Below are 22,085 nucleotides of genomic sequence, written 5' to 3'. Positions count from 1 at the left end.
CATGGTTAGCCATTAGTGTCCTATGTGACCTGCCTACTGCCATTTCAATTTGCAATTCCTTAGGGATTTATCGATTTATTTTATTCATCTATGATATGTTCTCATCAATCCTCAATCACACACAGTAATACCTAGCAATCAGGGGGATAAAGTCAAAAGTATGTAATGACTTTAAAAACTGAACACAATAGAAGAAGTGTACCATCAAATGAGAATCATAAAACAAGTATATTTTTAATTTATAAATATCTAAACTGTATCATTTGTAGTGATGTCAAAAGGAGTTAATTTGAAAGGCTTTCTAAAACTTCAAATACATGGCATAGAGGAGACAGCATCTTTTAAAATACATCTCATTATGTAGCATATGTATTTATTTTTCTTTCTTTTTAGCCCTAAAAAAGTGAATTTGAGATTTGGTGGGTTGCCACCAAATCTCAAATTCACTTTTTTAGAAGATGCAATCTTTTTTAGAAGATGCAATCTGTTCTTTTAAGGTTATAAACAAATATTGATTAAATATATGCAAAAGTAAGAATTTATTGTAAAAATAACAAAGAATCAGAAAATATCCAAGTCTGATGAAGTGAAGCTAAGGCTAGGAAGGAAATATTCAAGTTACTTGTGGATCTAAGATAAATGACAGTTACTGTAGCTGTCACAATTGAATTTACATATGGTCCCAACCAACCAATGACATTAAGGTCTGAAATCTTTATAATGTTTCCTCGGTTTTTATAAATAACCATGTCATTTTGGCATTTACACACATTTTATCAACAGCCATTCGGTTTACTTTGCACAGTCTCATTTCAGTTAGGATAGAGAATCTCTCAACTGTAAAATACTATCTGAAGAAATATGTTTCAACAAAATACTGAAATTTTATTTATACAACAATACGACATGTAGTTACATTTACAATAAAGTTATCTTAGCTCTCAGAAAATAAAAATGGATTCATAAACTATAATGAATTTACATGGAGAAAATTAAATTAAAAAAAAAAACTTTATTCATCAATTAAATAAAAATTTAGTATCAAGTAGTTTGGATATTATGATATCAATTTTAAGAGGTCCAGGATTTAAAACACAAAAAACATTGATATGAATGAAAAACTAAAACTTTTCTTAACCCAATATTCATGCAAAATTAAGAATATCTTAATACTAATACTTTAAATTCTTAATAAAATATAGGGCTTCATTGTCTGCACCACAAAGCAGCCTACTTTTATCACAATGAAAAGTATTAATTGCTTTATGAAGAGGTGGCATTAAAGAATTCACTGTAACAGCATTTTTATCTTCTAGTGGCAACCAGTTTTCAGAAGTCTTAGTTCTTTTTGTCATCACCTCCATGTTCCAATCCCAAAGTTCACCAGATACCGAACATGTAATAAGTTTTTTTGGATTCTCCGGATGGAACTGCATCTCGGTGACACATGATGCATGCGCTTTCAGTAAAGATGCAGGAAATGTGTCAATTCGTAAATCCCACACAGCCAAGGCACCGGACTCGCTGCCTGCTAGTATGAAGTGAGGCTGAGTTGGATGTTTTATGATGCAGGTTGTAGCTAATTCATCACCAGCAAACAAGAAAGATGCAGCTGGCTTGTTGTCTGGTGATCGAAGGTCCCATATTTTCATATGACCTCGGACATTTCCAGTGATTATCTGCAAACATAAATTGTAAAGATTAACTCAAAGTTTTTATTATTAAGGTAAATCATAAAGGTTTTTCTTTTCCGGAACACTAACCTCATTGTGCTTTATATAGCAAATAGAATGTATCGAACAACTGTCAGCTCCATTAATTGACCTGATAACCTCTCCTCGACGACTGCTCAATACTTTTACTGTTCCATCCTCACCTGCAGTGGCAATGTCGCCTTCCATGGTATCTAAAGATGTGCATGAACAAAGCATGTCTCTGTATATTGAAAAAGAAAAAGAAAAATTAACCAAATTGTTTAGTGATAGGAAATATTTATACTAGTCTATATTGAACATTATGTTTTTAAATATATTTACCCATAATTATGCAATTTATTCCAAGAATATATTTGTCTGAGCGGCGTGTGTCTGTCGTATGAACTTATCTGTAAAATTCTGACGCTTCCTTCTGATGTTGATGCCGCAATATGGGTTTTATCGATAAATTTAATTTCGGTCACATTACCATCGACATTAAATTGGGAGAGTTCTCGTGGGTACTGCACCTCTCTTTCTTCATTGATATAATCAAAAGTCCATACTTTTATCGAATTCTGTTCGTCATCCCAGCTTCCAGTGAAAAAGTATTTACACTCGCCATAGTCTTCAGGTATCCATCGTACTTTATTAATTTTCTGAGATACGTACGTACCTTCGACGTTTATTGGTAGTTTTGTAACCATTGCGGAATTTAAATAATGAAATTTCAATGAAATATTTTTGTTAACTTCAGTAAACTTTAAACTTTTTTAAAAATTATGACATTTGGGCACATTGCTATAACTTCAATTTCTAACTGATCTCGGTTGACATAAAAATCAGTTCAAAACTACGCAGCAAATTACCTACAATAAAACAGTTGATCAAGTATATACAATATAAATTTAAAATTTCATCTAATCATGTATATGTTGTTTGTATTTAAATTTCAGAATGTTTTTTAACATTCTGAAAGTTACATAAATGCAATTTGATTGAAAAAGTTTATTTGTTAAGTGAAGAAAACATTTTGACATAAAAAATGGTCAAATGTATTGGTTTTTAATTTGACAATGATTTAATGATATATAAATTGTATTAAAATATTTCCGTTAATATAGCTTGAAATATTATTACGTCATTATTTAAAATTTAATGACATTTTGCTAAAGTTTAATGTTTTGTGACAAATTTAACGCTTTCATAAAATATTATTACGCGTAGTTGTTAAATATTATATGTACGTATTACAGAAATGGTAAACTTTTAATTTTGGCCATTAGGCCATTGGGCTCTAAACTCAAGTGGCAAAAGTGCTATTGTTATAAGATAGACACGGAATTAATTATCAGAATACAACAAATCTTATTTGGCTTTTGTAAATATCTTCAGTCAATTAGCTGTTTTTATTTCTTGCCGAAATTTCATTTCATTTTTACCTGTGATTGTATGCCAAGTGCTCATGGCCAAAACACTCGATATTTATGATGCGAAAAAATAACAATTGTCAGTTTGACAGTGTTCAACTCTTGTTTACATTGTGTATAATATAATTTATTACGAACAGTAGCTAAATTACCAATGTCGCAAAAAGGAATATTATCACCCGCTGAGTCAGGAGAATTTATAGCTAAGCATTCCAAACATGTAAAAATTATTGAAAACGCATTTGAGAGATTAACCAATGAGGTACAGTGATAATGGTAGTTACTCTTATCTCAATTATTTTGTAATAACTGAGAAATTACAATACTTTTTAAATAAATACTGTGAGCTATAAGTCTATTTGCTAATATTTAATATTACATGTTAAAATAATTGAATACATACATAATAAAAGAATTGAAAACAATATATATATTAAATGTCGATAATCAGATTTCATAATTATGCAAATATAAATCGGTTAATAATGAAATTTGTTGTAAGTTTTACTTTTCAAATTTTTTTGATATAATCATTTTTATTTATACTTTTATGTATAGTAATGTGTATTTAAAGTTTTAGTGAATTTAAACATTGAAAACCAAGTCTTTATTTTGTCATAACACCCACTTACTTATCCATGATAAGATAAAAATGTTATTACCAGAGATTAGATCATTGTATCATCATTACCATGTCAGCCATAAGAAGGCCACTGCTAAACTTAGGCCTCCCACATAGAATTCCTATAAGGCAAATTGAAAGTCTGCATCCAGTGTGATGATGAAGTTGACTATCCACCTGAAGCTGCTTTTTGGTTGAGAAATTTTGGCGACTGCTTTAATAAGCTATTAATTGAAATGATAATGAATTAAAAAATGTTGCGAATTTTGGTACTTGAAGTCATGTTTTTCAAATAAAAATTACATAATAACTTTTTTATTGTATCAGATACTATCCAGTGTGAAAACCAATCAGCTGGTGATGCCTGACACTGGTGCTGACAATATCCACCCATCAAAAGACCATGCAAAAGCAGTAGACTGGGTGTTCATTACAGATGCACTGAACTTCTGTTTTTGGTCAAGGAGTAAAAAGGAGCAGTGGGTTGTAGATGGTTTCACAGGATATTATGCTTTGGAAGCTGCTCTTAATAGAGCTGTTAAGGTTCTTAATCTTTCCTTCTGGCTTAATACTTATTGATTGTTTATAATTAATTTTTAACTTTACCATTTTTAGGATATAGGGTGCTTGGTTACAGATAGTTCGAAATGAAAAATCATTTAAAGACAACAATATACAAGCCTTTTTCTAAGTTATACAGGATGATTTTGTTACAGATGACTGTTTATCTCATTTGCCAGCAATAGGCTTTAAAGTTTTTACTCCTATTTACAATCACCATGCATAAAGTGATCACTCTGAAATATGTTATGTCTGAAATGTTACTGACTAATAATTTCTGGCAGTTTAAAATCTGTTGGAACAAATAGTAAATAATAATTAATTTTTATAAGTAGTAATATGAATTTTGAAACTACTTTTGTTACTATATTACTTCTTCTTTACAACTATAACACCTGGTGGAGTAAAGTCAAACATAAAATAAAAAAAATAATAGGTCAACAACCAAGAAGAGTTCCGTTAAAAATTCCTATGTTGGATAAATGATTTTTTTACATTATTTTACAGCAACTGAGCAGAAGAAGAAGAAGTACACCATGTACTACTTCTGTTGTATTGACTACTATAGATTGCAAATTGCACATATGAATGAAAATTTTATGTAAATGTAAAAAAAATAATGTACTTTTTGACTGTTTTATCTTAGTATTTAAATAATTCTTTAGTAAATAGTATGATTAGAAATAATTAAATGTATATTTTCTGAACAGAATGGTGTGGATATTGCCAATCCAGAGTTTTATTCAAAAATAACAAAGGAGCAGCTGTGGGATATAATGAAAGGGGACAATGATGTCTCAATACCCCTGTTTGATGAAAGATTAAGAGTTTTACATGAAGTCGGAGCTATACTGCTTGAGAAGTATCATGGTACATTTGAGACTTGTGTTAAAGAAGCAAATAAATCAGCAATAAAGTTGTTGGATATTGTGGTTAACAATTTCCCATGCTTCAGGGATGAAGCTGTGTATAAAGGTCAAGCTGTTTCATTCTACAAGAGAGCACAGATCTTAGTGGCAGATCTGTGGAACTTCTTCAATGGTACCGGTTGGGGAGAGTTTGTGGACATTGATAAGATGACAATGTTTGCTGATTACCGAGTGCCTCAAGTATTGGTTTACTTTGGAGTCATGAGCTATAGTGATGAATTGATGAAAAAGTTACAGAATGGTTAGTTTATGTTTTTTTATGTTGAATATACTAATCCTCTAATGGATAATTTGCTTAAACATTTGTAAGCATATAACCCACTACTTTTTCCTACCTACACTTGAGATCGCATTATACAAGGTGATTGCAAATAAGTTTAAAAGCTTGAAAGCTTTATGCTAACCAGATGAGCTATATATTTACCTCTACAAAGCTTTCACACATATTACCAATCATCCTGTATATATATTAGATTTCAACACAGTATCTTTGGAACCATAAGGTTAAGATACTTGAAATTTGATGGGAATATTCCTTTCGTCATGTTGAGGTTAGATTAGAATGGATTTTAAGAAGTTCAGAAGACAATCATTATTAAAAGTATATTTTCAAAATATGGCTTTTATAGGTATAAAACTTGGTTAGAAAATATTTTTGGCATGTAAAAATGACCAAGCACAGATTTTATGACACTAGGGGTGTGGGTGAATGGGTACTATTACCTACTTCCTCAGATAAAAAATAAATTTAATATCAAATACTTTTTTTTAAGTGAGCATTAAAATTTTGATTCAATTCAACTGATGAATCTTTCTACAGATGTACTTCTCGAAAGTGAGTCGGAAGAGGAAGTGGAGATACGTGGTTGCTCTATACATGCAGTGGAGTTGTTAAAGAAGAGTATAGAAAAGAAGATAAAAGAGAAAGACTTGAATGTGGATGTTCCAAACTCAAGTCTGATTGATTACTTCCTCTGGTGTTACAGAAGAAAACATGCGAAGGAAGTTGAGTGTATTCCATATCATAAAACTTTGGGAATATATTACTGAACATTTTTTAATTGGACATTGTAAATGCAGACAAATATATTTTGACTAAAAAAGACTAAATTTGTATAATAATTTTTAAATATAAATTGCCTTCTCATTCGAGGAGATGGCCCAAGCAGAGATACCTTCATGGGGGCCCTAGGGCCTTGTCACTCTATGGAGTGTCTGTTGAAGACTTCTAAGAGCTTAGCTTTGTTCCAAGCCATGGAAATAGTAGTATGTGAGTCAAGCTTTCCTAGGGCCTTAAACCTAACAGCTCCTAAAAGCTTTTGAGTCTTAAAGAGCTCTAAGGTATAAGGCTAAGCACCCTTAGCGCCTCACACGCCACCCGCGAAAACTACAAATGCTACTTGGACACTAGCTTAAAAAAATTTTTGTCATAACTTTCCAACAAGTACCATAGTGCTACCCAGAGTGCGACGGAATTTTTTATGGATTTGGTTAAGCCAAATGGTAGGTGTCATGGTTTTGATGGTGAGATACTACTCTTCTCTTCTTTACTTTTATGAAAAAATATGTTTTATTACCTGTGTAAAATGTTTATCTAACGTAGCTAGAGCTGAAGATTTATTTGTCACCAATTCCTGTTACAAAACTACACTTAAATCTATTAATGTCATTTAAACAAACAATAAATTTCAAATAGCACTAGTTGGAAGCGGTCTGCAAGTCGTCTGTCCACCTTGTGAGTCGTACGCTGCGCTTCTCGGTCTGTGATCACCACTCCAGAACCTTATGCCTCCAGCCGTCGTGGCCTGCCCAATACCACTTTAAATTATTAATCCACTGGATTCTGTTTTAGGGTTCAGATTAATGGGGGAAACAAATGCACACGTGAATAAAACAATTGATTTCTTTCTTACGTAATATATATAAATATTTTAGGAATGTTCAATAATATACATTTACGATACATATTACAATGTTTATACGAAGGTAACATTTAAGTAAATCATTAATTTACAAACGAATACAGAATTTTAAATTCTCACTGTTAACCTGATGGTAAATATAGTACGCCTTAAAATATAATTGGACGTTAAATTACAATGATTATTATGAAAACGACACAACCCGCGTAGAGAAAATTCAATAACCTATACACCAATTATAACTGATATTACTCACAACTTTGGCATTAGCTAAATACACGAATAATGAATATAAAATGGCACCTAAATATTTACATTTTATTCTAGTGGACATAAATAAACTAATGTTATGATTTATCCGTCCGGTGATGTCAATTAGAACCTATTAAACCATTCCCTACCAACGGCCCTTAATGTCACAAATACCTTCGTTTTTTGGTAATATTCGAATAATTACTGTTATTATGATTTCCCGCACTTTTAAATGACAAAATGGCGGATCGATGATTTGAAACGAACGCTTTCTTGTAACTATAGGTCGAACAAAATATTTTAACATTATTAACATTTATTTCACATTTAATATTTAATTTTCTAAAAAGATTACTGTTAATTTATCTACCAAATTGGTTTACGATTGTAAACTAAATGTAGTTACAAATTTTTTTCTTTTAATTCAATCAAAAAAAAAATTATTCCTTTTTATAACGATTAATGCTAATGATTATTTTCAAAAATGGTTATAGAATCGATATAAAAACATCAGCACTACTTAATATCCATTTTTTAAAAATTTATAATATCTATTTTAAGGTTATATGATACAATCAATCATTTATTAATAAATATCACATACGAAAAATATTCTGCACGAATCGAATATGTGTTCTGCCTTATATATAATGTTTATTTACTAGTAAATTTTGATTTTAAGCTCTCGAAAAACGCCAATTTTGTTTTTATTGTGCCTGGCTCGGGAACAGGACTACCTGGTCTGCTTGATTCTTTTGTAACTTCTTCAATGCCCTCGGGAAAATCTTTTGACCCGCCAGGAACTGTGAGCGGTGTTGCCATGGACAGCTTTAGTTCTTCCCGGAATTCCTTTGAAATGCTTCTTGCTGTGAGACTGTGCATGTAGATTAATTTGTTGACCGGCTTTTCAGTTTTGTCGTCGAAGTTCAGCATATTATCCTTGCTTTTCCGTCGCTTTAAGTTCTGTTGCGGAAGCTGTAATATATGTTCATGGTAATTTTTATAATTTGATGGTAATGATTGTAGCTATTTTTATAAATAAATTTATGTTTTTCGATATCTGTTGTTTAATATACAATAAATATCAATATGTACATTACACCTGATTGTTCAAAAATAATAATCCGATAAAACAATAATTTCAAAAGCTGTAAAATGTAAAAGATATTTAAGTTTAAATAATTAAAACCATTACTGTTATTTAAAATTTTAAAACATTTTTATCTATATGAATAACATATCACATCTGATAAAACTGCAGATGAAGCTAAAATAATCTAGATTTACTTTATAAGATATGTTTAGTTAAATGTTTACACATTAGTTGACCAATTGGAGTGGTATAGTTTATTACTAGATACATTTATTAAACAAAAACCTACCTTAACTGGTTCATGTATGTTCTCCATGCTGACAAACTTTTTGGCCAATTCTTTTACTTTCGGAAGTTGCGGTAGAATGTCTTCTATCTCACTGATTGTACTGTATGTATCTTGTTGTGCAGTGCCGTCCGCTGTTGTTGTATCTCCGTTGGTATCGTCATCCACACTAACGGTATCATTAGTTTCCTCGTGAAGATCTTTATCAAATATTTTGATGTCGTTCCCGCCAGCCTCATCATATCGCGGCGATACCTTATCTTCTGGCTTACATTTTACAATCTCACCGGTTTGTACATTATATATTTTAATAGAATCTTCTAAACTACTAGAGCTTAAAAACGAGGTGTCCATGCTTAGATTGTTAGGCGACTTGTCTGAAGTTCCATTCTGGGTTACTTCTACTGTTAATGGAGTGGGATGCATGCTATACGCAGATTGAAGAATTTCTTCAAACTTTCTTTCGGTGTCGTCATCCGTTATCACAGGTTTAGCGGCGAAGAGCGTATTTTCGTTGATATCTCCATACTCTATCAATATTTCATCTTTATTATTGGGTGTTGTGGTTAAGGATGTTTGCAAATCATCCTTACCTCCAAATTTTGTGTAATGTTGGTTACTTGCTATAGTTGTAAACTGTTTTATTAATAGCCCCTGAAATACGAAAAGCGGTGTAACGATGTGTAAATTGCAAACGAATATGAATCACACAAAATTTTCATGAATTTACAAAGATAAGATAAACTTTAGGTTGAATCGTGACTGTATTACAAATTTAATAATAATTTTTCATTGGATATAAAGTTAGCACAAGTGTGATCTTTCAGATACATAGAAACAGTGCATTTGAGGATTAGTTTGTAGAACAAAATCATTTGGTACTTAAAACAACATTTTAAAGTGGCGATGACGGCAATGGGATGACCTAAATGAGTATGACTGAAGCAGAAGTGGTCGCTGCAATAGAAAATGATGGCAATGAAAATGTGCTATCGATAGGTTTTGTTAGTTCATTCGCAAGCCCTCTATCTTTGTTAGTCAAAAGTCATTCACCAAAATCGTACAACACTCACCACTAATCACTTTGCGGATTACTGTAGGAGTATTACTGAAAATATTAATCGAAAGTAGGACACAAATCTATGAGTGCGGTTTTACAGGTATTTGTAAATTCTCAAAGTGCGGAGTGCTGTTAGTCAGCAAAGTTGTTGGTTGTTTAAATTCACACAGCATGCTTACTCTCACAAGTACAGACAAACCAATCGCGTCAAAAACGAAGATATTTGATTAGAAACATTATATTATTAATCTATCACCTCGTCAATATTCCTAACGTCTAATGTTAAACCTTTTTTTTAATCTATGTGTTCTGATTTGTTTTAGGTCTACATCTGTATCGAACATAAAGGTAGAGATTCGTACAGTCGGGTTTGTGGTTTAGTCGTATCTACATTTAAGATCAGTGGGAGTGCTCAGAGGTTGTTATTGAAAAGTACTAGAACTTAATGAAGGTGCTTATTCACCATAGGTCTTTGTGGAACCCTCTGTTTAATCTGAGGCTTCCACCAAACGTATAGTTGAGACCTGATCGTCTCTTGGAGCGAATGGAGAAGTCTTCGCTCCTGAGCGTGCTGCTCCGCCTAACGTTTGTGTAGGACTCGAATAGGTCTTCGGTTATTTCGGGTACTTTCGGTATTTTAAGTCTAACTATATCCTCGTTTTCCACATAACCGTCACCTCGACCGCACACAGTTTTACTTTGTTGTCTTACGTTGCGGCTGACGTTACGTCGGTCTGTCGCATATGCGTCAGTGTCGTCGCTTTGTCTGTCTGGGTTCTCGAATATGGGGTTTATGGCGAAGTTTGGGCTGGCGTTTCTGGGGCTGAGAAAGGCACGGACGATGTTGTGATGAAGAGCGGATGCTTCGAGGTCGCTCAACGAGCTGCTAGCACTTACAGGCGACGCGAGCTCTGTATCGAAATTATCTAAACTGGTCGATTTGCGCATCGAAGATATGGTGCTACAGTCACTCAGGCTGTTTGATTTCCGGGCACCCGAGGATGTTTTGGCCTCTTTTATGTAGTAGTCTCGGCCGTAGCTGAAAAAAGATATCACAAAGAAACGTAAATATTAAAGATCATTAAAAATAAAGGCCTACAGCTATAATAAAATAACAATACCGTTTGTATTGAGGAATTTCTTCTGATAGAACATGTTTTAACATTTTTGGTGATGGAATTTCTTCTTTGTTTTCATTTCTTCCAATTTCATTTAAATCCAACGAATTCGTTTTACGTATCATGTCTTCTGTCAATCCATTCTGTTTCTTATCTTCCACATCCTCTTTCTTTGCTCTGTGCTTTGGTGTTCCGAGATTATCTTCGTTAACATCCTTGCTTTTAGATGTTAACGAATCGAATAGGGAGGATGCGTTTTTGGAGGATAATCTTTTTTGTATAGCTTCTGGTGAATATGGGTTATTCGGCATTTCGACGTAATTTAACCATTTCTTTCTTTCCCTGTACGCGATCGTACCTAAAAAGAACGAATCATTTTGATAAATTGTCTTCTAGGGTGGTAGTGTTACGGCATTTAAATGCTACACTCACCGGGTATTAAATCTTCATCCTTATTGCTTTCTACATTGTCGTTGTGTGTCATGTTACTGAAATAGAAATGTAAATTATTTATTATTCAGTAACAGATATTGATGTTTGTATGACTTATATAAGGACCGGTGAACTAGGTGGAAGGATAATATAATAAAGGTCGCTGGAAGCGGGCGACGCAAGATCGGTGATCGCAGCGATCTTTGGGTAGGTCAATGCCTTGTATGCATCTATCGACTGACATGAATGAACGATTATTCCAGCTACTCACTCTAAAACATCAGTATCAAAATGCTGTCTTCGTAGACTATCGGCATATCTCTGCACTGGTATGGAAACAGTTTCTTCATATTCACCTACCCTCTCATGACGACTTAAAGAATTTATTGTGTTATCTGTAACAATAGAAAAAGTTTTAATGTCATTAAAATACTGACTATGGAAACATGATGTACCTTTTTGAAATAATGTTTATATATTTGTAATATCTTACAAGTTTAAATAAATTAAAATTTCCTTAATAGTAATTTTTTAAACAAAAGTAAAATGGGCGTGTTATGTCAAACCATAAGAAAAGGTTACGAGTTCGTATACCAACAATGTTGGTCTTGTCTCTTGCGTGGTTTCGGTTTAAGTAGATGCTGTTAGCCCGGGGGCTTCTACAGCTTCATCGGAAATGAGTTCACGGAGCGGAAGGGTCCGTGAACTTAAAAATAGAACAGAAGCTGGACAGACGTACTCCAGTTGTACGATGACGTTCGCACTTAGTAAACCGCGCTACCCGAGTAGAGCTGTGTAGTGTTGATGTTGTATATATGCGGCTTGGGACGGCAACGCATACCACAGGCGAGCCAAGGATGGATCCGGATCCAACTTCGGTTCGCCCACGCTATTTGCGGTTAGGACGCGGGCCGCCGCCCTAAGGGCCGTCTATCTTTCTCTTTTTCGGTCCAAGAATGTGCCGATCACAGTATTTTAACAGTATCGAAAAAAGTTACCTCCATTGCCTTTTGAATTTATCACATTGTCGACTCCATCTAAGCTATCTTGTGCTATCGTGTCTGTTACATTCAGATCTATCAACTGATCGATATGATTGCCATTAAACATAGATCTATGGATTTCTTCATTTAAATTAAATTCTGCTTTAGTTGGCGGTCCGCTTTCAACGTCGAGCAACAGTATGGAATCTTTTCTTTCTTCCTCATTGAAGTTCTCTGTAGTTTTTTCACCAGCGCATGAATTATTATTTACATGTACATCACTAGTGTTAAAGTTTAATTCGTCCTGTTTAACAAATCCATCTGTCTCATCAAAAGTCATGAGGCTGTCTGGTTCGAAGTCGTCTATAAGAGCTTCATCTACTTTGACTTTTCCTCCAATAACATGTTTTGAGTCCAAAACTTTCTTGATGTCACTTTTGAATCCTGCTTGGTCCTCTTCGTCGCTAGCGTTGTCGGAGAGGTCTGTCGTATCTTCGGCATCTCTGTCTCCGATGAGCGCGCGGTATTCAGTATTGGAATTAGGGACCAGCATTGGCACTGGAACAGACTGTATGGTTTTGATTTTCTTCTTTTGGAAGAGCCAGTTCTCCTCCCATGACCCGTCGACAGCCTGTATGTCACTGCTCGATATTTCATCGAAGTCGCGGTCCACATTGTCTGTCAAAGAAAGTTAGATTTATTTTCTATTTTTTTTATATTTATCAAGGTACAATAATATTTTGTTATTATAAAAATATCTAGCATTTGTTAATAGTTTCGATTCTATTTCTATTGTAATAAATGATGTATTTTCAATACAAAGGTTACAAAATCTGTAATAACTTCTGCAATAAGTTTTTGTTTAACGTACTTCTTATGTATACATGATAATTCAGACATTACATGCAACTATATTGTAAGACTCTAAATCCCACAAAAGAGCTAATATTTTCGTATAGTCTAGAGAAAGGAAAACAAACTTATATATATTTATTGTGCTAACCTTTGCCATTACATTGCCGTTTTCCTTAAATTCAATTTAAATATAGTTTTCTGAATTATGTATGGGATAGAAAAAAAGAAGAAAATCCAAGATATGAAATTTCAGATTGTGTATATATAAAAATTACTGTATACCTTGGTGCACGATATCTCCTCCAAATTCAGGGAACGGCACACGTCGTGGCAGCTCCACTGCATCCTCTGTGACCTCGCCCTCCTCCCAGTCAGACACGTCGTCTTCCTCCCGAAGCTGAATTGGGTGTAATTGAGATATTAGAACTTGGTAAAGTAGTTAACGTCGATGTTAGTGATGAAGTTAAAGAAGATGATGAATGCAGGTTGCTTCCAACCGACCATTGAACCTCATAAGACTGAAATGATGGCGACGATGATATTTACATATATCGATTGCATAGTTAATGCAATGTTATAAAAAATCAATTTAAAAAATCGATTTTTATCAAATGATCTAAAATTAATCTGGACCAGTATTTTCCCACCATAGTCTTTCTATAATTATTACGCCTCCCCTATGTGAAATATCTGATTTTTATATTAAAGCAAAAGGTTAAATTCGTGTCGTGTACTCATTCGAATTGCCATTTTTTAACAATCAAAATTTCCCTCTTTGGGGCGTGGGCTCCACGCTGGTGAAACATTGGTCTATATTATTTATGAAGAGGGCTATGCTCGAGATTTAGGAGATCCGTAGATTAATGAAGGTAGCTGATATAGCCCTGCGTTGGCAAGCTGAACTGACAGTGACCAGGCCATAAAGCGCGTAAAGCAGCCTTATGTTGCCATAACAACCGCTTTACACGTTCAAGGTGAACAGGCGACATTGTTAATGTCTTCAGAAGAAGCTGGATGCAGGTCACTTTGAACCGGTTATTGGAAACCGATGGGGAAGACCTATGTCTAGCAGTGAACGTCCAATGGTTGCAATGTTAAATTTATTTGACGAGATTGATGGGGATAATGTAGTCGACTATTGGAACATGGTTTTTTCATTCAGCTATCACGTAATAGTAAAGGGACCTAAGTATAGTGTCTAGTAGGTTATGGAGCTATATGCAGCGTACGATGTCCACCCGAAAGGGGGACAGACAACCTTGTTAAAGTCGTTGGAGGAAACTAAATGCAGGCCTATAGGTCCTATTCGAAAATTCAGGACTTATGTTCATGTTAATGAAGATTTATGAGTGACTTACCGGCGGACTGATCTCTCTGGTGTTCCTCGAGTTGAGAGACCTTGGTGAGGAGCGGTCCGAGGGCGACGGGCTGGCGCTGGCGGAGTGGATGCCGCTGCTGCGTCCTCCCGACCCCTCGGTCTGGTAGCGCTCGATCACCTGCGACACAAAATGTGCAAATACATTAAAAAACCTTCATTACTAACACACAGTAAAAATCTATTGCAGTAGTTGTTTGACAACACGACACCATACTATAGCATGTCGCATGTTTCTTTTGCCCATATTAATTATTAAAACAGTTAAAAGATTTATCCCTCACCAGAAACCGATCGCTTATGGGCTTCGTCTACGCATCCTGTATATAATTAATAATACTAATATGTCTTCTGGAATATTGACCAAATGCTACTACAACTAAAAAGGGCAATAGATGGCGCTTTAAGCACTTACGCAGCGACCAAACATATAGTTTTATTAAAACGGGACACAGTAGCGATCATCTCTAAGAAATAATTAAACTCTTCGGTGTAGAGTCAGTTAAATATTTAAAATGAAAAAAAAAGTTTGTAAAATCTTTTTAAATTCAGAATGACGTTGACTTTAAAACAGCATGCCCAGAACTTGACATTGCCAAGATTTTTTTTAATATCTCTGTAATGGAAGTATGTATAAAATCTTAACTAATTTAACATAACATTTTAACATACAATAGATAGTTCATATCTTGTATTATTTAGAGAGATATTTAATGTTGTTTTTTTACTGTTTAATTAAGTTATTGTCTATTAGATATAAGTTAAGCGTAATTGTGGCCAGGGCTTTGTAAACTTACTATAGGCAAAAATATTTAATTTTGTATTTTGTTACATTAAACTAATTTAAACTTATGTATTACTGTTGGAAATAGATAAATAAATAAAGTAGAAGTGCCGGCTTAATATGGAAATAATTCATGTATCGTAAAAATCATGGAAAATGAAAGGGTGATAATGGGGAAGTGAGACGATAAATAACATTTTCTTAGTAGATATTCCGAAAATAGTTCCAGTTCCTTAATGTATCTACGACTAATTGAAACCGCCTACATATTTTTTTGGGAAAAATGTTTGACAATAATTATCTGTGCGATTTTTTATTATCGCTTTTATAATAGGATCTCATGTTGCCTGGATAACAGGATTCAAAAAGCTTCTATTCCTTGATTTTAAATATGGAATGACGTTATGTTCCACTACCAATCTTTGATCACCAAGATGTCTTTCTGAGAACCCAGCGACACCAAAAGGTCTGCAAGGATTTCTCGAGGAGTTGGGTTGGCTTGAGCAAGGTTGGTTGCGGAAATCAGCTTGCAGAAACCTTTCTGTTGTAAGAGTAACATCAATTTACTTCACTGTAAACATGTTCCTCAGGCTAATTCTATGTTTATTAAGCATGTTATTTTAATTCCTTTAAATTTAAGATTCTCTTTCGTTTTCGTCTCAGGTCTGAAGCCTTTATTATTTGAACTAGAAAGCAGAGTCAACTTGATGACAACAATAAATATAGATGTAATAAATATTGTTATGAAAAGCTAAGAAATTTTGTTAATAAAATGTTAATTTATTTATTTATTCTTTAAAATCAATTCCATCCCTTTCAAATTAATTAAAGTCCTTTTCAGCTTTTTTCAGTCCTCTAAACAGAAACGGAATAATATTTTTTCGGTACAGCCTTACCCTTCTTTTATTCGGTTTTTATTTCCTTGATCGTATCAAAACGGCGTCCCCGCATTTTTGAATTTATGGTTTTTGTATGATTTTTCTTATTTAATCTCGCATCGAGGCTCCGCATAGCACTCTTCGTTTCACTGTGGGTGACATTTAGCCTCCTTGTAAGGCCTATTGTAAACGTTCATATCTTATATACTTAAGTTATCACAGGCAGCACTCACTTGGAACGCACTTTAGTTTAAATGTTTCGGAGCTATCTGAACGCTGCCTATCCGGGACATAGCCAAAATCGCGGGACTTCGTTGTCAATGTGGCGATCTTTGTGGATTTGTGTGTCTTTCGGCTACATGATGAGTATGAAATATATATATACATAAATATGTACACTAAAAGAAGAACAATCGATACATATACTTCAAGGCTAAACAAGTTCTATTGCACCGATGTTGTTTTGTTTACGTATCACACTGCTATGTTACACCGTGCCGCAACAAGAAGCCATATTTACAATATATGGGACAGTAAGAAGGTCGACAATTATTTACTTTATTTACATGAAAATAATTGTAATTTAATTTTGAGCTATATCAATACTTAAATATACTAAATGTTGCCAGATATTATTCGTTGATATCTTTTATAAGCTACTGGTTTTTTTGATGGATTTTTTAAGATTAAAATTCAGAATTCTGTAGTCCAGCGGTGGACATCTTATAGCTGAAATGATGAATATGATGAGTGTGGAGTCCCCTGGGTGCAGGCACTTATGAATAAGGCTCCATCCAAAAGTTTGTTAGGCAAAATCGTATAAAAGGCTAAATAAATATGGATACTATTAATATGAGTAATTTACTGCTTGCGTATTGTGGTAACGCAGTGATAGAGGACTTAGATTTGATCTTGATTCACTATAAATGATTCCACACATAATCATTTAGAGTAATATATATGTACATATATATAGATACATATTTCATATATAAAAGAATGAATACTATTATGAAAATTGTATTTATATATTTTTGAGCATTTACTGCGGTATATCAACGTGTGAAAATATTTATAGTGAACAAAATAATAGAAGCCATTAAAATTCCAAACTTGTGACCCTTTTTTTAGCCGATGGACGCCCATTGCAAGACATAGGGGAGGCCTATGTCTTAAGATCGTCACGATGATCGGTCATGCGCCACCCGTTGGTCTACCTAGTGTGGGACCCACCCACATCGCGTCTACCTGCTCTTGGTCCACCTCGAGAACCTTTCAACCCCAACGGCCATCGGCTGCAGGAACGATGTGCTCCGCCCACTACCAAATCAAACGAGCAATTCTACGAGCTCATCGATGACTTTGGTTCTTCTGCGGGTATCCTCATTTCTGGTTCCATCAAGCAGTGAAACTTCGAGCATAGCCCTCTCCACTGCTAGGTGACCTGGAGCCACGTCTCGGATCCGTTTGTCATCACAGGCAGCACACATTGGTCAAAGACCTTCGTCTTCATTACTTTATTTTGGACACAAAGAGGTTTTAGAGCTGTCTGAACACTGCCCATCCGATTTGAATTCGACGATTGATCTATTTATCGAAGTAATTTGTGACACTACTCATAATTAATATTCGTAGATGACTCATTCATGTTCCTTATCTATGCATTTAAAATTATTTTTGTTGAATTAAAAAAAAATAAACCCGGATATACCGCGTAAATGATATCTTTAGACTTTCATCGTCGTTACACAGATAATATATATAAGGTTAATAACATTATCATCGGTTCGTTTATCGTAATAACAGAAATTAAATAAAACGATTATCAGCTTTATCAAATTTCGCTCGAGGAGACTGTTGCTCCCTGACGCGTTATCGATATTAATATGTATATATAATGATATTGTTTATCAAAACTCTTGCTGTCTGTATGTAATATTATAGATAAATTGATTAAAGATGTTCTTTTGCTTCTCTTGCTAAAGTCGAAATATGATCCAAAGCAGTTGTAGTCAACCCCACGTCACCTAAATTTGTAAGTACTACGAATGACATGAAAACGTCAGTGTTACGACATAATAAGCATCGGTCGAATTAATTTCGTTTTGTAAATATTATTAATATTAATTAAAGCACTCCACACAGTATTATCCAACCTTTTTTAAGCCATGCTCTAAAGCGAAATGGTTAAACTCATGTCGAGTTCATTTCCGAATTGCCTCTCTTAACGATCATATTCCCTCCCTTTGGGCTTGGGTCCCACGTTGGGAACTAGTGAGCTTAGAAAACATATGGTACAGCCTCAAAAAGCAATGGTTTATGAAATAATAAAATAATGATAACATAGCAATAAAAAGCGTTTTATTAACACATATTAGAATTAGTTATAGCTAATTCTCTGTCACTGTAAACTTACTACTATACGCCAGCCGTATTCCAACAGAAAAAATAAATTAACATAACAAATTTACTGATGACTTTATACAGGATGGTTGTATGTAGGTGACAAAGGGTTAAATATAGCATACATTTATTCATTTTAAACTTCTACTATTAATAAATACTCTGTATAAAAGATTAAGAGAGTAGAAAGACAATTTTCCGCCATAGATAATATTAAAATTCATGTATAAATATAAAAAAAATTCTTATTCTGGTCCAGGGGCCTTATTCTTATTTTTATGAAGCAGAAATCATTCACTCTCATTTGAATTTTGCTGTTATTTTACAAGATAATTTTTATGTTAAATGGTATAATTTTTTTTTTAATGAGGAGATAAGCTATATATACGGACACGTCTTGGCCTTCGATCTTTGATAAATTACTTATATATTTTTTAATAAAAACTGAATGATTTATGTACACGAGGCGCATAGAGCGCTGTAGATTAAAAATGTTTAATTTTTTTTTAATTGACCTGTCATACAAGTTTCGAAACATTTTGTTTTATTTTTATAATGTCATTGAAAAAAAATATTACTTCAATTTTAACATACACAATTTTGATTTTTTTCTCTCTTTTATAACATTCACTTGTTTTACCTACTTTTGTTAATTCAACTTTGCACTGCCTGTGGTATAAAATTACATCGACATTGAGTTCGCCTTTATATATTTTAAATGAAGTGATTAATAAAATAAATAAAAAAAATATTAGCATTAAAAGTGTACTAGAAATACAGTTAAGGTTGCCTATTAAAGAAATCAACTAGAAATTATTAAGCGAAAGTAACTCACGATATTGCTGAACAAATTGTTCATCTTCGGAAAAGTTGTTGCTGTGCCGAGCGATTATAGTCACTATTTACGAACAATTATTGGTTAATGATGTGAAAATAGAATAACGTGAGACATAGAGACGATAGCCATAGGAACGGATACTCTCACACTGCGCCCTGAATGTCAGCTGATAGCAATGAAATTGGTTTTCAGGGTTGGCAGTCGACGGTATTTTTTTATTTTTTTCCTTTATATTTCGGTGTTTAATCTTCAATTATATATAATTATTTTAATTAGATGAAATTCTTGCTTCTTTTTTAAATCCGTGATTGAGCAGATGTCAGATTGACATGAATTTTTACGATGAAGTATTAATATAATTTCTGTTTTAAAACAGATAACGCAAAATGTGTTGAAATAGTAAATTAATATACGTTTAATTGAAGTATTATTCGAATGATTAATCTTATATAATTGATTAATTTAAATATAGCCTTCCTATTTTATATTATCGATTTAAAATACACAACGCTAAATTAAAATAAATAAAAAAAAATTCTTACCCAAGCTACGAAGTACAAGAAAGCCACAAATAAACACATATAAAACGTCATCATTATAGTTTAGCAACACTCGCGGATCTGGAGAGACTTGGTTTCGGAACGCGCGTCATTAGCGGGAAAATTTCGCGCGCGTGCGACAGTAGCGATGCCAAGATGGCGTCCGAGGACTAATTAACATAAAAGTACATTAATACTTACCATTTGTTTATAATTCTTGCGAACGGCTATGTTGATAAGCGCTATCGGAGGATCCGAGTTATACTGATACGGTTGAATCACTAAACTTCGGTCGCCGAGCATTCAATGCCCATTCGATAACACATTTATATAGATAGGTTCTGATGTGGGAACAGATAATTTATCGTGTTTCTCTTTGACTGTCGTCTATTCTATCTATACGTATGTTGATCACAAGTTAATAAGTGTCTGTGTGTTTAAAGTTTGTGTTTATTTAAAATTTATAGTGTAGTTTCTATAGATGAGAATTCTCAAGATTTTTTGGTGTTATCTAAAAAATTACAGATTATATTTAGCTAATTAGTCAAGTTCAAAGGTTTTATTATAGTTAATTCAAAGTGATTACTGATAAGTAAGAAGGATACTTCTTTTTTACTCCCGGCGGTAGAGTACTGATATCTGCGATCGTAAGTTGAATATTCGATTCCAGGGTTATAATCTTATATAACTTATACTTTTTTCATTAATTACATATAATTTCCACTGTTCACAAAGAAGTTTACAGAGGATGTGCAGCAGCGTCCTCTGTGTACCAAACAACACTGCGACCACAATCCCGCCTTCCAACCATGGCGATTATGGTATATATCCCCATAGATATCTTTGGTATTTGTAGTAGTCGTCTCCGGGCTGAAATAACGATTCTCACACAAGAATGGGTTGAATCTCTGCTGGGTCGGATGCTATTGTCTAACAAATAAGACTACAATCACTTCGGAAAGCGTTTGGGAGAAGTGTCGTAAGAATAGATGTGATCTTTCTAATAAGAGAAAACAAACCAAGTAAAATTTTAACGAATTCACTCATAATTACGCAATTATACGATGATTTTGAAATGGTCAACATTTCGTAGTTACGTGCATATTTAAACTGTGAGAAAACTCTAAGCTTCAATGGGTAGCTCGGGCCGGCGAAAGGTGCGAAGACAGACGCGGAAAGAGAGTTGTTACGATTGCATTGTACACATAATGCATTGCACATGTGCATCGTGACATACTTACATCTAATACACTAATGGCCTGTCTTCGGTGTAAAGTAAAAATGTTCGATATTCAATCTAGACCATAGTAATGTTTGCACATTGTCCTCACGGGCGCTCATGTGTAGGAATGTTTTTTATTGCCCCCGTTTATGAAGGCCTTTAGTACTTCCTCTGTTTTGGGTACACAGGGATTTTTACAAATTACATTTTATTATCATATGCTTTCTATTATCGGAACGCTAAACGGGTATATCAACGTGATATCTCAAGCCGAAGTAATCTCGTGGGGTTCCTTGTGCCTATTCCCTCCGTGGAGCGTCCACATACGCGGTCTAGCCAGGGCTTCCCAGGGAGACTATAAGCTTCTCCATTTAACTTAAATAAGGTTTTGCTCATGGCTGCTAACAACAGGCTGATAGACGCCCACTGCAAGATATACACTTCCTCTAAAGATCGTCACTATGACCGATCTTGCGCTCCCTGCATCTATCGAGTTCCAGCGATCTTAACTCTGTCTTCGGTCCAGTTAGTGCGGGGTCTACCTGCTCTTGGTCGCCATCATGCACTTCCGACGAGCATATCTTCGAGTTACGTCGGTAACCTTGGTTCTTTTGCGGATCTTCTCATTTTATTTCGCAACTAAACTCCGTGCATAGCTTTGGACATTGCTCTTTGGGTGACCTGTCACCTTCCTTAGACCACTGTAAGCGACCACGTTTCGGATCCATAAGTTATCACCGGCAACACGCACTGGTCAAAGACTTTTATTGTCAAGCATTGCGGTATTTTGGACGTGAACATATTTCGGA

At 34.2% G+C, this 22,085-nt stretch overlaps 3 protein-coding genes across 11 annotated transcripts in view; 1 reads left to right on the top strand and 2 right to left on the bottom strand.

Annotated features, from left to right (window-relative positions):
• Positions 1-870: 870 nt before the first annotated feature.
• On the bottom strand, positions 871-2,482 carry Nup43 (Nucleoporin 43kD). Its single transcript, XM_068770651.1, has 3 exons — positions 2,037-2,482; positions 1,764-1,935; positions 871-1,679 (listed from the first exon to the last, which is right to left on the bottom strand). The coding sequence occupies exons 1-3, from the start codon at positions 2,399-2,401 to the stop codon at positions 1,173-1,175; spliced, it is 1,044 nt and encodes a 347-aa protein (XP_068626752.1). The 5' UTR covers positions 2,402-2,482; the 3' UTR covers positions 871-1,172.
• Positions 2,483-3,226: 744 nt separating this feature from the next.
• Positions 3,227-6,306, top strand: LOC137926954 (queuosine 5'-phosphate N-glycosylase/hydrolase). Of its 2 annotated transcripts, none has more exons than XM_068770703.1 (4): positions 3,227-3,386; positions 4,074-4,289; positions 5,018-5,477; positions 6,057-6,306. In XM_068770703.1, exons 1-4 carry the CDS (start codon positions 3,279-3,281, stop codon positions 6,284-6,286), a joined length of 1,014 nt encoding a protein of 337 aa, XP_068626804.1. In that variant the 5' UTR covers positions 3,227-3,278; the 3' UTR covers positions 6,287-6,306. The 2 variants fall into 2 exon arrangements, with proteins under 2 accessions (XP_068626804.1, XP_068626805.1); XM_068770704.1 differs by having other exon boundaries at positions 3,366-3,400.
• An 880-nt stretch (positions 6,307-7,186) lies between these two features.
• Positions 7,187-22,085, bottom strand: part of M7BP (Myosin-7a binding protein) — a 133,659-nt gene continuing 118,760 nt past the window's right edge. For 6 of the 8 annotated variants that reach the window (XM_068770167.1, XM_068770170.1, XM_068770168.1 and 3 more), the window contains exons 4-12: positions 14,596-14,733; positions 13,520-13,634; positions 12,398-13,060; positions 11,671-11,794; positions 11,400-11,455; positions 10,971-11,325; positions 10,561-10,888; positions 8,793-9,443; positions 7,189-8,385 (exon numbers count right to left, since the gene is read on the bottom strand). In XM_068770167.1, the coding sequence (XP_068626268.1) occupies positions 8,065-8,385; positions 8,793-9,443; positions 10,561-10,888; positions 10,971-11,325; positions 11,400-11,455; positions 11,671-11,794; positions 12,398-13,060; positions 13,520-13,634; positions 14,596-14,733 (2,751 nt within the window). In that variant the 3' untranslated portion in view covers positions 7,189-8,064. Of the gene's footprint in view, positions 8,386-8,792; positions 9,444-10,560; positions 10,889-10,970; positions 11,326-11,399; positions 11,456-11,670; positions 11,795-12,397; positions 13,061-13,519; positions 13,635-14,595; positions 14,734-22,085 lie in introns of all 8 variants that reach the window. The other 2 variants (XM_068770165.1, XM_068770166.1) reach the window with 2 other exon arrangements.

The sequence above is a fragment of the Battus philenor genome, unplaced genomic scaffold (assembly GCF_028537555.1).
Source record: "Battus philenor isolate CCGP_79_NKW_IND1 unplaced genomic scaffold, ilBatPhil1.0.hap1 SCAF_3, whole genome shotgun sequence".
Taxonomy (NCBI): Eukaryota; Metazoa; Arthropoda; class Insecta; order Lepidoptera; family Papilionidae; genus Battus; species Battus philenor.
Note: the sequence above shows the minus strand (reverse complement) of the source record. Positions and strands in the feature narration are given on the sequence as shown.